We start from the raw sequence: 16,239 nt of genomic DNA on the forward strand, positions 1-16,239 counted from the left end.
AGATTGTGATTCAAAGAAACATAAATTCATATCATAACATTTTCTATTGATTTAAGCACAATATGATCCGTAATACGTATTTTGTGCAGACTCCTGTTGAAGTCATTTTTAATCATGTCCGTTTTCACAGACAAGAATACACAGTCCTTAAAGGTTTAATTAAATTGCAAATCACGTGCCTCGTCTCCTTCATTTTTGCTCGTGAGCTCTGTTTGTTCAGCCCCGAGTAAAATAACCCTCTATGCACGTGTTACCTGGAAGTGGTGGCACACTAGATGTGTGCTCTTGAACCAGAAACAAGCATCTTGTCTAAAGAGCAAATGTGCATAATTAGGGGTCTTTGTTGGCCTGAGTAAATGGAATTCATTCCAAGACAACACCACTGACCATTTAGGCATGGAAAGATTAGCAGCCTAGATATTTCAAATAGAAACTTCCATGATTGTAGACAGAAGAAAGGAACTGCTAAAATGGGCAGAATAGTTAACAAAGAGGAACCTCAGACTTCACTGGTGTAACTTTTGGCTGCTTGGTGGTCACACTCCTGCATGCTAAACAGAGAGAACCACCAGCTGAGGGGAAATAAAGGCATGATCAAGTAGCCCTGCTCTTTGTCTGACGTCTGTATGCAATGACACAGTCGACAGACGGCGGTGGGAGCAAAGCTGCAGTAGTTTGTGTGGGTAAGGCGACCAAAAAGAAAGATGGGGTATAAAAAGACAGACTGGTTAGTGTAATAAATCATGTCTGTGACGCATTAACAGATTCAGTGAGGTGAAAGGAAGTGTGTTACACAGGGCTACGGCATTCAAGGAGGTGAGGATCACACTGTTCTAAGCCAGACTGTTTCAATAACTAAAAACAGCTTTTGTTCTCTGGCACAAGATGTTAGACTAAGATTTGTTTAAGTATTTATTTTATTCTCTTTAAGGTTAGTCACTGTGTATGTGACACACTATAAAAAAAAAAAAAAAAAACTCTAAACAAGATGAGGATAAATCAGTATAAAAACCTTGATCCCTCTACTATCAGCAACAATCCCTGATACTGTAAAAATAAATCAAGACCACAACAAATATGTTAATGAATACAGAAGGTATATATTTTTATTTTATGCAACCTTTACAGGTTTTCTTTTGATTTTCTTCTACACTGTAACACAATATTTTAGAATCTGTGTGTTAAACAAATCCACTGAAGGGTAAAAAAAAAAGGCTAATATATGCTGCCACCTGGAGGACAGAGCAAAAAACTGCAATTTGAAGCTTCTGCAGAACAAGTTTCCGAACTTCCACACCTCAGAATATTATGCAAGGCTGGGATGAAGGTCATGAGAAGCTGATGCTTCCAGCCGATGAGTAGTATCCATTGCAGTCTGTTGAGTACCTCTGTGACAGCTGGACTGTGTTCAGCTCAAGCTCCCCGAAGCTATAATTACTAAATTTCTGGAAAAACATAAAAATAAAGAAAAGTTGTTTTCTAAATTAAAAAATTATGATTAAAATTTTACAAAGTGATTCAAAAACACAAATGAAAGCAATGCATTTCTTACCATCCAAAGTGGCTAGCAAAATTATTCATCCTGTTGCAACTGCTAACTCTCTATCAGGATTTGATATCTTTATGTCAGGATATGACAGACTGACACTGGTAAAGTTGAAGGAAATTGCTAAATACTAAAATGTTTCAGAAAACAACCTGATAATTGCTCTCCTTGCCAATCCTGCTTTTTTGGATGGACAGTCATGTCTAGGTAGGTTTGCAGTGTTTAGATGATGGATTGAACATGGTTCATAGCAGGGTTATGGTTTAATAACTTTACTCTCATTTAAACGTCTGCAACCCCCTCATTGACCTGTCTGCTGTGTGCCTTGGTCTTCATTAGGGCCGGCCATTTAATTGCATTTGCAATATATTCACAATTTAGCAAAATGCAATTATCAAAGGAGCTCACTTTAAGTCACGTTACATTTAACAAGAGTAACCCTAGATTTCCATGTTCAGCCATTTAGGTGGTGGAAATACAGTTAAAGTGGGTTCACTGCCACACAGACGGGAAGAGACAGCTCCAGCTAGCGACCAGATCCATGGAAGATATTAGTGGTAGAACATTTTTCAAGCAAAGGACCCAGTAAAGTCCTGAAACTAATGGACTCTGGACAACTAAGCTTTCAAGGTCATGAAACAAATTGAAACCCTGAGTTGCAACATCTACATCCTTGTGCTTAGTGCAAAGAAAAATGGCAATATTTAAAATCACAATTTCGATTTTTGCTCAAATCATTCAGCCCTAGACTTACGATGGCTTTTGTTTCTTTATATTTTCTAACAAACATGGTAATACAGGATTTTATTCAGGACTATTATTATAAAAGGAATTTGAATACTTCTGCTAGACATTTGTTTCGTTTTCAATTTGTAAAACTGTTGAAAAATGTTTTTCTTTTTTTCCCCTTGACTTTTTTATAAAATTCACCCCCCTCTCCCAACTAAAAAAGCTTGACATTTAAAACTGTAAAGCGACAAATGAGGTGATGGAATTCAAGCGGTGTGAACACTTGAGCTTTTGAATGTACCAGCAGGAAATGTGTGGGCATAAATAAAGTGATCAAACAGCTTTACATATTTCCTACAGTGAATAAGCTATTATTTCAGTTGTGGGCTCAAATTAACAAACATTTTGAAATACTTGATAGAAGTTAGGCAATGCGACAAGGTGTTCGGCCAAAGGAACTAAAGCAGGTTATAAAGAGCTATTAATCACCCCGCTATCATGGGACTGAATGCTGAGGAATGCTGGTGTTGTTGCTGAGGAAATGCCAACACCTGCTAAAAATCCTGTTAATGTCTTCAAACTAAATGGAATACAGTACAAAACATGTACATATATATATATATATATATATATATATATATATATATATATATATATATATATATATATATATATATATATATATATATATATATATATATATATATATATATATATAAACATAGATATGATACTGTGTGGCAATCCTATTTTATGGTGTCAACATCTTATAAATCTTTGTGTCTGTTCTCACAGAAGTAGAGCGCTACTGGACTAATGTGATCCCTCTAACCTTTAATATGTTTCTAGCATCAAAGGCCTCCCTTCCACTTGTGGTTTGTCTTCCTGCTCCACCCATGTCTTCAACTGGAAAAACACCACAAACAAAACAATATAAGGAAAAGTATGGAGATAAGTTATCTCAGGCAAGTCATAAACATGTTTACCAGCAGATCAGGTTTACTTCAACAGTAGCCAGTGAACATCAAGGTAACTTCTTTTATTAAATTATACACCAGAGTTAAGGAGCATCGGGACACTGGGGTTTGTGCAGAGTAGTGGTAAACACGGTCAGCAGTGGACCGCTTTGCTTGTGCGGTGGTGTTGTTGGTTATTTTGGAGCAAATGTGAGAAGCGCTCCTGGAACGGTTCCATGTGCAAAATGAATGAGAGCATTGTGAGAGTACTTGGAAAGCAGCGCACTGCTCCGTGCACGTATGCAGCTCTGAGGACAAACAGAGAAGTACCTCCCTGATTCCTCTCTGGGCAATTTAGTTGCTCTAATTGTTTTGAGGCTTAGCTGTGCCGTCACTCCGGTTCCAATCTCAGCCAAGAGATAACAAGGGAACATTGGAAAAGTATGTTCTGGGCAAACGGATAGCTAGAATTATCCTAGCATGTCTACTTTTATACTTTCTGTGTGAGGTAGGTCAGGGCTCTTAAGAAAAAACATGCAAAAAAACATTTGTTTATGAACTAGTGTTGGGCAATAGTTCTGCTTTTAGTCCCAGTCTACATTAATTCTCTAACAGCTTAATTTAGCTACATTTGTAAAACAAACAGGAAGATCAAGTGTGAAGCTCAAGACTTTTTTTTTCCACATTCAAATATCAGTTTGTGTGTGTGTGTGTGGGGGGGGGGACAACTTTATTTCTACACATCTGAGCTCACTGAAAGGAAGGATTAAATCTATTGCATAACTGTTATTAAGTGGAGGAAATGTCAAGTTTTACTTCCTGAAGAAACATCTCCAAAAAAAAACAGCCATGTTATTGCCTCACTAATTGTACAAAAAGTTAGTCTTACGCAAACCTTTTTGTTTTCCCTAAGCTCAGTCTTTATGTTTACGGTTTAGATCAAGCTATAAAGTATATATAACCTAAATCCAAATATATTTCAAGGAGTTACATCTCAGCTTTTCAGGCTTTTTAAGCTCAGCTTTGCAAGGTTATTATTGATCAAATACACGCAGAGTGATTGTTTTGAATTATTTGTTTCTGCCATTTTGAGTATTATGGATTACTATTAAAAAAAGGGATGAGTTTAGGGCTTAAACTAACATTTATTGTGCAAATCGATTAATCTATTGATTAATAATTGGACAGGAAAAGGTTCCTTAAAGAAAAATATTTTATGAAATTAAACAAGGGGAAACTAAAATATTAAACAATTGAGGAGTTTAGGAGAGAGCATGTTGACAAATGAAAAAAAAAAATTTTTTCATCATAAATTCAAATTTTTTTTTTTTTTACAATTTTGATATAACTGCTGCTCTAAGTGGGTTGCTCTGTCAGCTAAAGGTATATTTTACAGTCTCTATACTCCATTTAATGATTAATCGACTACTAGATTAATTGACTATTTTTTCAATAATGGATTTATCATGATTAATCCGATTTATTGTTTCAGCCCCAGTTGAGTTTATTGCAAATGTGTAACAAGATATAACATGGATATGACATGAGCCAGCGCTAGGCCCTTCAGAGACTTTGCTGCCTTTTCCGACACATGGTAACATGTCCTTAATGGAGAATGGTTTATGGCTGAGATAGTATCCAGCAGAAATCCATTAGAATTCCCAACATTAACCTGTAGAGTCCTTCCTGAACAGTGTGTTCATCACAGTGCCATGCAGCTTCACTCTGTCCCACTCCCTGAGCATTAGCCCCACAGAGACAAAGTGCTCCACCAGCCGGTCTGCAATCACCTGCAACCTACAGTACAGAACAAGCTTATTCAAAACATTAAAACATAGATTAAAGCACAAAAAAACCCAATAATAATTCTTTGAAATTGTAACCTGTCGGATCCATCTTTAACATTGACTTTGGCATACAGGACGTCCACCATAGCTGGATCATCATTCATGTACTCTATACCGGTCACTTCCAATAACAGAGGTTTTCCTTCAGTGATGTCCCTGATGAAGTGCACAGATAAACAAGCAAAAACAAAAAAAACTTGAATATTGTCTGGCAACTACGCACAGAAACGTTACCAGCATCAATGTTTGAGATGGCTTTATTAAATTGCGGTTTTAAAGTAGATAAAACATTCTGTCAAACCACTCCTACTGTTTAAGGCCTTTCGATAAGATAACAGGAAAAGTGTCATAGTGACCCAAGCTATCACTATAACTTGTGGTATACGCCTTCTCCACCTGTTGTTTCATGATTTTTTGATACCATCCAATGCTGGTTAGTGAGTTTTAAACAGTTTTTAAAAAAACAAATGTGTACAGCCCAATTAGGTAACACTATAAAAGATACTGTGATGATTTATCTATTTTTTTTCCTGTGCTTTAAAATAAATAGTAAAAATATGTTCTTTTAGAGAGCAGGTTCAATGTTTTTTATTACATATATTTTTGCTTCAGAATTGATCATAACTTTAAGCCTACCATGAAAATGTTGCTTCTTAAGCTCCTACCTGATAAAACTTTGGCATTCTTGGAGTTGATCAAATGCTTTTCTCACTTCTGTGTCATTTAACAGAGCCATGGTGCCAATGGTTAAGTGAAGTTTCGCAGGGTTTTGAAAGATGCTTTCCTCCACTCCGTGGTCCTGCATATTAGGTATTGTGATTTATTTATCATCACAGATGGGAAAGATATCAAACTACTTCCAAAAGTTTTTCTATCTTTTTTTTATTATATTTGGAGCACCTGTGAACACTGCTGCAACACCTCCTTTTTAAAGGTCTGGAATCCCTCTTGAACTTTAGAATCATTCAAAGGGAAAGACAGGAAGTGAGTGAAAGGCTGTTTCTTTCTAAAACTCTCCACAAGGACCTCCACTCGAGTGACTGCAGATGAAACTGCAGATTTTTGGGCACCGGTGATAACTATAAAGCATAAAAATGCAGAAATATGACAAAATTAGCTCACAGATCAGTTGAGAAGGACATCATTTGACAGTAATCCTCACCAATTTGGCCTTCAATTCCTTGTTTTGGAATACTGATTGAGGTTTTGGTGTCAGACTCCAGGCGTCTACGAGTTTCTCCTTTTTTACCAATGATATATCTGTACAACAACATAAAAACATGTTCACAGACACATGGTACACCACTTCTCCCACAAAAATATATTCCTTTCAGATAAACACCAGCCTTTTGTTCACAACTTACTTGTAAAGGACACTTGGGACATCAATGGCGCAGCGGTATCCTTTATCCGTCTCTTCAATGAGGTGGAGATCACAGGTTTCATCCTCTGTCAGATCTTTACTTTCTTAAATCACAGAAACATTTAATTTGCTATTTATAAGACATATTAAGAGCAATTGTTACATTATGTATGTTTTATTTGTTGAAAAATAATTCTAAATAATTATTATTTTTGTAACATTTCTAATTGTGAATTGATGTGAAATAAAACTATTCAAAATAACAACTTTTCCTTGGAGATTAAGGTATTCTTTTAATTAAAACAGATTTTATGGAGAGAATCTTTGAATACCAAGATTTTCAAGACCTGTCACAGCTTTTCATTTGGATTGAGGTCTGGACTTTGACTAGACCATTTTTTAACACAGGAACAATAGGAAAGCTTAGGACACTATGAATTAGGGCAAAACATTTTGGTGTTTTATTTTACCCAGACACCATAGCTACTACTTCATAAAGAATAGATTTGTTTAAGAACAGTTTTCCTCTCGCCAAACATTATCAAACCTCTTATCAGACTGACATACTTATACTTGATTATGCAACTTTACTTTTTAAACCGTGATACAATGTGAAAAAGGGGTATGAATATTTATGCAAGCCTTTATATTATGTTTACTTACCAGATGGTCCAGTGTACGAGAAATCATCTTCCTCTTCATATGGTTCTTCTTTAACTATATTCCTTCGATATATTCTGCCGTTTATGTTGATAAGCGGGGGACGTAGGATATCCATCGTTAAGTAAAACTTAGACAGAATGGTGCGAAACTTATCTTTAAATGTAACCAGCTAGCAAGCCACTCACGTATGCTAGCTCTGGTTAACGTTAAATAACGTTACGACAATTTCAGATACTTTACGGCAGTTTGTACAGATCTTCAAGTATAGCTAGCTTCAGCTAGCTGAGCTGAAACGTTATTGTAATTAGACGTTTAAATTGCCACTGTATATGTTCTGTGTTAAATTACGGAGTTATAAACAAACCCAAGGGTCGTCGTGTAGAAATAAAGCCGACATTTTTGGACATTTACGGTAGGTTTTACTGTTTAGAGAAAGTTAAGCTGTGTAGAGAATATTGTAGATGGGTTTCTCCAGTGCTAAAGTTACCTTTTTTTCTGTAAGCCGTTCTGGTAGCTGATTACATGTATATGAAGTTCGCTCGGAAACCGTTGAATATTTGTGTTGTGGTTTTAGGCTGATGTTTTTGTTGTTGTTGTTGTTTGGCTTAATCTCTGATGGATTCTCGGATATTCAGCTTTCACTCTAGGATTAGCAGTAGATAAAGTTATCATAGGCTTTTTTAAAAGTGTTTTTGGTTGTTTGTTTTCCAAAGGAAATGGCCGCGTCCTCATCATCCTCCTCTGCTGGAGGTGTAAGCGGTAGCTCGGTTACAGGCTCTGGATTCAGCGCCTCAGACCTCATCCCTCCAAGGAAGGTTCTCTACACATACCCTAAAGGAGCAGGAGAAATGATGGAAGGTAGGCTTTCAGCTGTCAGCTAGTTTATATTGCAAGTAGACATTGTTTTGGGTGCAGGGAAATCTGTTCATTATATGAGGAACGTAAATGTATGCTAATGGGGACATTATAATACACAACCTTATCAAATTCATCCAAATCCACTAACTGATGTACTTCATTATTTTGTGTGATAGTTCAAGACAAACTACAAAGTTGAGAAGAGAAAGGATATGATTCAGGCAATCATTTTTATTTGCATAGCCCTCTTTAATCCCATAAACATACTAATCACTAATCACAGATTAGTATGTTTAAGGACAGTTAATCTGTGAAGTCTTCAGAGGTTTGCTAATGAAAATATGTCCAGAAACTCTATTATATAACAGCAAGAACAAACTCTGCTTTAAAGTTCTCCAAAACCGCTATTGTACTGATTATCTACAATAAACATGGTTCACATAACCTTACAAGCTGTAAAATTGGACCAATATTTTAAGAAGCAGCTTAAGGTCAGTGAATAGGTGTCTGTTAACTAGTATCAGTAATCCAAGTCTGAACTTAAGGGAAAAAGACGGCCATTTCTAAAAGAAGTTGTGTCTAGTTCATCACAGATTGGTACTTGTATATCCGGTCTGACTGAGCTTTAACTGTTTTGCAGACAAATTGACCAATATTTTAGTTTCCGGATATACAAACTTTGGAAAGATGTTCACTATAATGTCTTGTCATTCATAAAGAATGTGTGAAAAGGAGACAAAATTACACAACTTCAAAATGAATTGCACTATTAATATGATCAAAACTTTAAAAAATGCAATTTTAATATTGCAGAGACATTCAATTAAAGTAGGTTTGTTGCGACATAGAAGAGACGAAGGAGAGTTGCAGGTAATGTCTAGAACCGTGTGTGTGAGTAAAAGTAAGCACTTTACCATACAGCATTAACAGTAAAGAAAATGAACTCTGGACGAGAAAGCTTTCAACGTCATGAAAACCATAAAACCCTGGATTAAATCATCCAGATGATTGTAGTTGGCGCAAAGAAAAATTAAACAAAAATTGCAATTTTGGGTGATTAAATTGCAATTTTCACTTTAAGCTAAATCATTCAGCCATACCCAAAGAAGATAAAATGCTTCAATGAATTGGCCAAACTAAAATAGGTTTAGGCGTTTTGGTATGAAATACAAAGATTACAAGTAAGAAAAGCTGAAACATATTTACTGTTTGAAGTACTTGGTTTCATTTTTCAATGTATCTTTTTTTTCAGATGGATCTGACAGATTTTTGTGTGAATCTGTGTTCAGCTACCAAGTTGCCTCCACATTAAAGCAGGTTAAACAAGGTGAGTCAGTTTCTTTTTGACATCTGTCTTCACGTATGCTTCTATGTTCGTCTCAAAGTAATTTGCATATTATGACTGTAAAAGAGAAGGATGATTGATTTTTTTTTTTTTTTCCTGTTTTTACTAATAAAGTTTAGAAAATGTGTGGTCCATTTGTATTCAGCTAACATTAGTCAGCACTTTTTTGGAAACTACCTTTTACTAAAATTACAGCTGCAGTTTGTTTATAGGTTTGTACATTTGGGAATCAACAGTTCGCCTTTCTTTTTACAATATTGCTTTAGCTGGATAGAAAGTGTACCTTTTAAGTCTTGAAACAGATTCTTGTGTTTATTCAGATTTGACTCTGACTCAACCATTAACCCATGATCTCTGACCAGCTTTACTGTCAATGCTGAAGAAGAGCATCATTATGATGCAACTACTATACACTATGTTAACAATGTAGATTCAAAGTTTAACTTTGGTATTACCTGATCCAAGCACGGATTTCCACTGTTTTCCTGTTAACCCTCTATGGCTTATAGCTAACACTTATACTTTTATTTCACCAGTTTCTAATTAACTGACTTCTGGAGTCAGTTCCTAGCATTGTCATTTTCTTAGGGATAACTTATTAAACGGGGGCAGACCTCCCAGATTTTGTGTTTGTTAAAAATTCTGAACTTCAGCTTTTGTTTCCCTTCAACTTTAATGTTTAAATTTGTGGATTTCTCTCTAATAAAATCACAATAGATTAGATTTATGCATGTTAATGAAATGTAACAAAGTTTGAAAAGGGGTCAGTTTGAATTCTTTAGTAAAACACACTATATCTACGTTCCTTGTGGATTTATCCAATAAAATATGGTTGATAAAATAAGCTGTTTGTTTTTTCAGATCAACAAGCATCTAGAATGGAGAAACTTGCAAGCCTCGTGGAGGAGCTAGAAGCAGACGAGTGGCGGTACAAACCAATAGAGCAGCTTTTGGGATTCACACCGTCCTAAATAACGACCATCGGATGCCTTTATGGGGGGAAACAGTCAGCCAAAAAGAAGTGTTTTATTTGTCTCACATGTCCTATTTCTACCTGTAAGAGTTTACACTGTAACATAAACTTTAAAGTTGTTTCAAAGTGTTGAGTTTAAGTTGCACTTTTGTTTTATATATTTTTTTTTACCTTTTCGCATTAATGTGTATCATGAAACCAAAATCCCTATCAGCTTAACTCTTATAACAAAAATTGCAACCTTAATTAATATTCATATTTATAGATTTTTCATCCCATTTAGATGAATAAAGCTCTTGAGAAATGTATTTTGGTTGGTGTTGTGAGGTTTGTGCTCTATATTCCATCTCACTAACACTTATGCTTTTGCTTCTGTTGATCTGATCAGTAATTTCCTCATGATTTCCTGCTTCTTTAACATGCCAAAGTTTGACGTGCAGCAGCACTGTTGATTTCGTGCAGCAGCACTGTTGATTTCGTGCAGCTATCTTTCTGTGTTTACAGCAAGAAAAACAAAAAACCCAAGCACACGGATCAGATGCCCTGCACTCTGAACGGTTGTTTTCATCCAAATGAAGGCCGGGAATGCACAGAACGTACTGTTCTCTGGCCTGGCCCTAGCCACTGGAGGACACACCTCCAGCTGCGAGTTAGATTTCATCTACAAGGAGTTTGATTCAGAACACTTTTACAGTTGTTGCTTATGTAGTTTGTTTACTTCTTTTTATATAGCTCGCTTCCCTTTGCTTATGAAAACGACTTTTTAAATTAAAATTTGCGGTTTCACTCTCCTAACCCTACACATCCTCTATAGAACACAGTGTGCTGTGATGTGCTTTTGTCTTTCAGTTCCTCCTTTGAAAAGTACAGACTCTTCCACGCCTACGCATGTGAAGCAGTATAACATTAATCTGGCTGTTATCCAGAACTCTTTCTATGATCTAACAGTGCTGTGTATGTAAAGCTTGTTGACCCATAAGTGATCCAATCGAAATGTTTGTTTTGTTTTTTGTACAAGGAAACCATTTTTTTTAAAGACCTGAATCCTTATTCTGTGTTGCTGTATTCATTTAATCACACATTTCTGTACCCCTATTCATCGCCCCAAATTTTCAGCCTTTCACGATCTAGTCCTACAGAAGAAAGATAGTTGCAACCCCCACACACACCACTTTCATACTGTTTCTGCATGCTTTTTAAAACTATTGATCATTAAGCATCTCATATCAATACTAACCTGTTTGCAGGTTTCAATTTATTCTAATAATTTAAGCGCTCAAAATTAAAACAATACTCTGCTCTATGTGAAAAAGTACCCCAAATTTAAGTATGAATATTCTATATACCAGGGGTCTGCAGCCTTTAAAAGATTCACATTCAGTCCAGCTAATAAAAATTGTTTAGAGCCGCAAACATGGCCTTTTTTTTTTAAAGACTTTGCTACCAAAGTTTATTTAAATAATCACTGTGCCATTTCAAGTTTAAAGGTGAATGGGAAAAAACTGGTGAAAAGAGAAAAAAAAAATCAGATTGCGTGTCTGAAATCCCATTTAAGCATTTAAAAAAGAATATAATAGAAAAACCATTTATTGTCCCAAAATGGGGAAATTGTGGCATTACAGCAGCGGCAAAAGGTTATAGCAGAAGTGGTCACACAATGTGGACCATAGAAGTGTATAAAAATAACAGAATAAGTGACAGAGTTAAGGAAATAAACAAAATAATGTTCTGTACAGTGTTTTTACAATATAAATAAGGTGTATCTGGAGAATAAATAATAATCAGCTTTCAATATTTTGACAGTAATGGATATGTGAAAATAGTAGCAACACCAGAGATGTGCATAAAGGTGACAAATTACTGAGGTTGTTGGGAACAGTGGTTATAAGATCTTACTGGGAGGAAGGATCTGTGATAACGCTACCTGGTGCATTTAGGGTGCAGCTGTCTATCTTTGCACCGTAAATGCACCAGAGGGCCGATTTAAGAATTGATTTATTTTGTAAATTTAACACAACTTTTCAATTTGTTAGTATTTTTAATTTTCCAAAACATGAGCTGAGGAGCCATTGTCTTATAATGTAAGTCTGTACAGAATGGACAGACATTGATGGGACCTCCAATACTTATGACAAGCTGTCAGAGGCCTTAAGCAGGAAGCAGCCCCAGACCACTGCAGTACCAGCACTTGGTTTAAATTCTAGTGTCATGTTCTTAAATTCTTTGTTCTACAGTAGGTGCAATATTTTTTACTTAGCATTATTTTTTATCAGCAATTATTATACCATAGGTGTTTTCCTTGGATGCCTTTTTTCCCCTGTCTATGTCAAATCCTCAATTAAGGGAAGCTGAGTTTGCTTAAGTAAGTTGTTGTTGCACTCTTGGAGAAAACAGGGAGGGAGGCAACTATAGAAGCCATGATATATTAATTTTTAGAAGTCTTTTAAGTATTTTAGCTTACACGATTCATTAATGATTTATAGGATTGTGTTCCTAATTGTGGCAGGTTGAATTTCTTTTTCAGTTAATAAATGAAATGGTCATTTTAAAGCATTTTTTTGTATTTGCATTTGTCTTTGTCTCATTTTAAAATGTGTTTCAACATCTCGTATGAGTAATATACATTATATATATATATATATATATATATATATATATATATATATATATATATATATATATATATATATATATATATGTTTCAATTTTCATTTATTGGTAAGTTTTACATTATGCAGCATGTTGGCATCTCCATGAGGCAGATAAAAAATTCTGATGTAATGCTTTAGCGAAAAAACAGGTGACGTAATGTACTGTACACTCTGATCCTGAACCAGCTATAACCAGGTCGGCACGGACTCTCTTTGCTTTTATGGCTTCCAATGCACATGCAACAGCAAAAAAAAGAAAAACAACAACATATGAAAGCCTATTGATTATGCTAGACAAAAGAACCGCTATAGGACGCTTACAAGCCCAGACACGTCCCTGTACATTTCCACTACAGTGCGGTTGAAGCCCCCCTCCCGTCCAAACCTCGCCCGCCGCCTGTTTGTCTTTCTTTTCTATTGGCATGTTACCAGGCAAGCTACAGCTCACATGCCGTGCCCCTCTTTTTGATTGGCTGGTCAGGGTACAATGGGCGTGGCTTAAAGGAACTCGTATATAACCATTGTTGTGCAGGCTGAGAGCTACTGCAGAGCCCGACAGCTGTTGACTGAGAAGGAAGGTGGAGCGAACGGACGGTGGAAGTTTCCAGACAATAATTTCCCACTTTAAACAGCGAATACGCACTTTAACAGCTTTATTTCAAATTGTAAGTATATATTTAATCTTTGTTGGAATTAGAGACATTTAACCAGGTCAGCTGGTGATGTCACAAGCTTTTGTTAGCTGCAAGTCTTAACAGTTGACTGTTGGAGAATTGCTTTGAGGTTTAATGTTCTTATGTGTTTCTTTATTTGTCTTCATTAGACAGTTGAGATCTGAGGACTGTCTGCTGAACACTGAAGAGAAGACAAACATGCCTGAAGTCTTTGCACCCATAGAGGCAGGCAGTATACCTCCATCCCCAGTGGACAGCAGTCCCAGAAGGCTGTCTTGGGGAAAACTGGTCCAAAGAATGGCAGATTTCAACTCATGCGATAGCAGCATTGGATCAAGGTCCGACAATGGCAGCAGGAGTGATCTTTCAGACTCAGGTAAGCATTTTTTCCCCTTAAATGTTTGAATCAAAACTTCATTTTTTAGGTTATATCTGTTTAGAGATGCTGAAAGTACTCACATTGTTGTTCTCCTGCAGAATCTGATGTCTCCAGTGATCTGTGTCCATCCAAGGATGACCTTTTCTTTGACCCTATGGAGGAAGCAATCCTGAAGGAAGTAGTGGAGCTTATTGCACGAAGCCTAAGAGAGGCCAAAGACTCAGATTGCGCTTTGAGATGTACCAAGCTACTCATTCCAGAGAAACTTCTGGAACACATCGGAGAGGAGCTCCTCCACCTGGCAGCTAGCGAGCCCTGTGGCTTAAGAGGGGCCCTCATTGACCTCTGCGTGGAGCAAGGGTCCACCTGCGAGAGCATAGGACAGTTATCTGTGGATCCCTACCTCGTCCCCACATTTCAGTTGACTCTGGTGCTGAGGCTAGAGGCAGGTGGCCTGTGGCCTAAAATCCAAGGACTGTTCAGCTCCAAGTCTCCTTCCACTCCAGCTATAAGACAAGCTCTAAAACTAAGCACTGGGTTCCGTGTTATTAAAAAGAAACTGTATTCCTCTGAAGGCCTGCTTATAGAGGAATGTTGAATGTCTTGAGTCGACAGTAAAAACTCACAGAAGGGCCTTTGAATTTCAAAATATATGCCATTTGAACTTTAAGGATGGACTTCGGTTTGATGTAGCCTTTTGTTCTCACTGTACAGGACCTGAAGTTTATGGTACTTGGAGTATCTTTTATTTTAAGCCTAACCATCGTGCTTCATTTTGGTAAATGGGCATTTTGCAAAAATTAAAGTGTGAACCTTAGTTTCTATGGAAGCTTTGTCACGGCAGCTAGCTGTATTCCTTAAGTCCTTGCAGATTTTTTTTTTTTTTTTTTTTTTTTTTTTTTTACATAAACATGGTGGATCATAACTTGGAGCATCATGTTGGATAACTTTGACACTCCCAGAGTTAAAACCAGCCAGGGCTTGTACATTTGCAAGCTACAGCTAAGGTTTCAGACCTTATCTATTTTTTTCTCTTTTTTTTTTTTTTTTAATTGTTTGGACCTCATGCTTACAACTTTGTTTTATACTCTGACTCGCATAACGTTGCACTGTTTTTGTACTTTCATGATGTCAAATAAATTATTGTTTTTTCATATAAATTCTTTTGTTTGGTTTTCTGAGTGTGATTTCTTACCTATTACTAAAGTGCGATCTTTGGCTTTGTAGGTGTAGTGTTAGCCAGTAATAGAGGTAATCAAATCAAAATGTCTGCACAAGCATTTTAAAGCTGTTTTTCTTCAGTTGGTGAGCTTTAAATCATTACTGTGGATCTTTATGCAACAAGATATAAATATAACTCCCGAAAAGAAGTAGAAAATCACATGCTAATTGTGACAGGCCTCCATTTGGATCCAGAATGTTCTTCAGGTGATCACTTACATAGCTTGTAAAGTTTAGAGAGAACTATATACATAAGAAAATGCAAAACATTAGTTTCATTTAGATCCTCCATTTCTGTTAACATTAAAAGAGTAGAAATGCCTTTCTTGTCCCACAAGTGGGAATATTTGGCTGCAGACAAAAAAAAAAACAGAATACAGATTTACTATGCTGAATAACACACATTAATATGTGCATATATAGGTTGAGTTATACAACAAAAGAAAAAATTGTAATATCCCATTAGGCAATTAAAGAGGAGTTTTAATACAGCATGAAATCCCACAATGCTACAGTCTGCCGGAAGTAAAAAGTTTGTGGCTCTGCTGGAGGGAAGGTTTCTTTATTAACAACTTTCAGCTTGTCTGCATTGTTGGGTCCTACTTTTGCCTTTTTTACCCTACAGTTTGGTGGGATTTAGGTTGGGCTGAACAAGCTTGCCAATATAGCACGGTGGTACCATCCTGCTCTAGAACAGGGGTCTGCAGCCTTTTAATAAAACAAAACCTCTATATATATATATATATATATATATATATATATATATATATATAGAATAGAGTAAATTAGAATAGAAAATCCCTTCATTGTCCCACAATGGAGAAATTCTGGTGTTTACAGCAGCAAAAAAATTATAGAAAATAATTGTCACACAAATGTGGACCTTAGAAAAATGTATAAGAATAACATATTTGGCGAGGAGTTAAATCATAAACAAAATACTGTACTGTACAGTGTTTTAACAATATAAATACTGTGTATCTGGACAATAAACAACCAATATAAAGCTATCAACATTTTAACAGTAATGGACA

At 36.2% G+C, this 16,239-nt stretch overlaps 3 protein-coding genes across 3 annotated transcripts; 2 read left to right on the plus strand and 1 right to left on the minus strand.

The window, feature by feature from the left end:
• Nucleotides 1-1,080: 1,080 nt before the first annotated feature.
• ascc1 (activating signal cointegrator 1 complex subunit 1) lies at nucleotides 1,081-7,328 on the minus strand. The gene is made up of 9 exons (XM_038272703.1): nucleotides 7,105-7,328; nucleotides 6,443-6,545; nucleotides 6,241-6,338; nucleotides 5,979-6,157; nucleotides 5,744-5,877; nucleotides 5,115-5,234; nucleotides 4,904-5,028; nucleotides 3,108-3,181; nucleotides 1,081-1,445 (listed from the first exon to the last, which is right to left on the minus strand). The coding sequence occupies exons 1-9, from the start codon at nucleotides 7,217-7,219 to the stop codon at nucleotides 1,329-1,331; spliced, it is 1,065 nt and encodes a 354-aa protein (XP_038128631.1). The 5' UTR covers nucleotides 7,220-7,328; the 3' UTR covers nucleotides 1,081-1,328.
• anapc16 (anaphase promoting complex subunit 16) lies at nucleotides 7,328-10,588 on the plus strand. Its single transcript, XM_038272705.1, has 4 exons — nucleotides 7,328-7,516; nucleotides 7,818-7,962; nucleotides 9,215-9,289; nucleotides 10,169-10,588. Exons 2-4 carry the CDS (start codon nucleotides 7,821-7,823, stop codon nucleotides 10,276-10,278), a joined length of 327 nt encoding a protein of 108 aa, XP_038128633.1. The 5' UTR covers nucleotides 7,328-7,516; nucleotides 7,818-7,820; the 3' UTR covers nucleotides 10,279-10,588.
• Nucleotides 10,589-13,442: 2,854 nt separating this feature from the next.
• Nucleotides 13,443-14,875, plus strand: ddit4 (DNA-damage-inducible transcript 4). The gene is made up of 3 exons (XM_038272704.1): nucleotides 13,443-13,596; nucleotides 13,755-13,981; nucleotides 14,083-14,875. Exons 2-3 carry the CDS (start codon nucleotides 13,804-13,806, stop codon nucleotides 14,580-14,582), a joined length of 678 nt encoding a protein of 225 aa, XP_038128632.1. The 5' UTR covers nucleotides 13,443-13,596; nucleotides 13,755-13,803; the 3' UTR covers nucleotides 14,583-14,875.
• The last annotated feature ends 1,364 nt before the right edge of the window (nucleotides 14,876-16,239 follow it).

This window comes from Cyprinodon tularosa, unplaced genomic scaffold (assembly GCF_016077235.1).
Source record: "Cyprinodon tularosa strain WSP-4 unplaced genomic scaffold, ASM1607723v1 ctg84, whole genome shotgun sequence".
In the NCBI taxonomy this organism is placed as follows: Eukaryota; Metazoa; Chordata; class Actinopteri; order Cyprinodontiformes; family Cyprinodontidae; genus Cyprinodon; species Cyprinodon tularosa.

What these genes read in the sequence shown, in the direction of transcription:
- ascc1 (XM_038272703.1), bottom strand. Translation starts at nt 7,219, where the DNA reads ATGGATATCCTACGTCCCCCGCTTATCAACATAAACGGCAGAATATAT. An exon ending in GTCCCAAGTGTCCTTTACAA is followed by an intron (nt 6,339 to 6,442) that starts GTAAGTTGTGAA and finishes GTTGTTGTACAG; the next exon opens with ATATATCATTGGTAAAAAAG. An exon ending in GTTCAGGAAGGACTCTACAG is followed by an intron (nt 3,182 to 4,903) that starts GTTAATGTTGGG and finishes GTGTTTTTCCAG; the next exon opens with TTGAAGACATGGGTGGAGCA.
- anapc16 (XM_038272705.1), top strand. Translation starts at nt 7,821, where the DNA reads ATGGCCGCGTCCTCATCATCCTCCTCTGCTGGAGGTGTAAGCGGTAGC. An exon ending in AGCAGGAGAAATGATGGAAG is followed by an intron (nt 7,963 to 9,214) that starts GTAGGCTTTCAG and finishes CTTTTTTTTCAG; the next exon opens with ATGGATCTGACAGATTTTTG. An exon ending in ATTAAAGCAGGTTAAACAAG is followed by an intron (nt 9,290 to 10,168) that starts GTGAGTCAGTTT and finishes TTGTTTTTTCAG; the next exon opens with ATCAACAAGCATCTAGAATG.
- ddit4 (XM_038272704.1), top strand. Translation starts at nt 13,804, where the DNA reads ATGCCTGAAGTCTTTGCACCCATAGAGGCAGGCAGTATACCTCCATCC. An exon ending in GAGTGATCTTTCAGACTCAG is followed by an intron (nt 13,982 to 14,082) that starts GTAAGCATTTTT and finishes GTTCTCCTGCAG; the next exon opens with AATCTGATGTCTCCAGTGAT.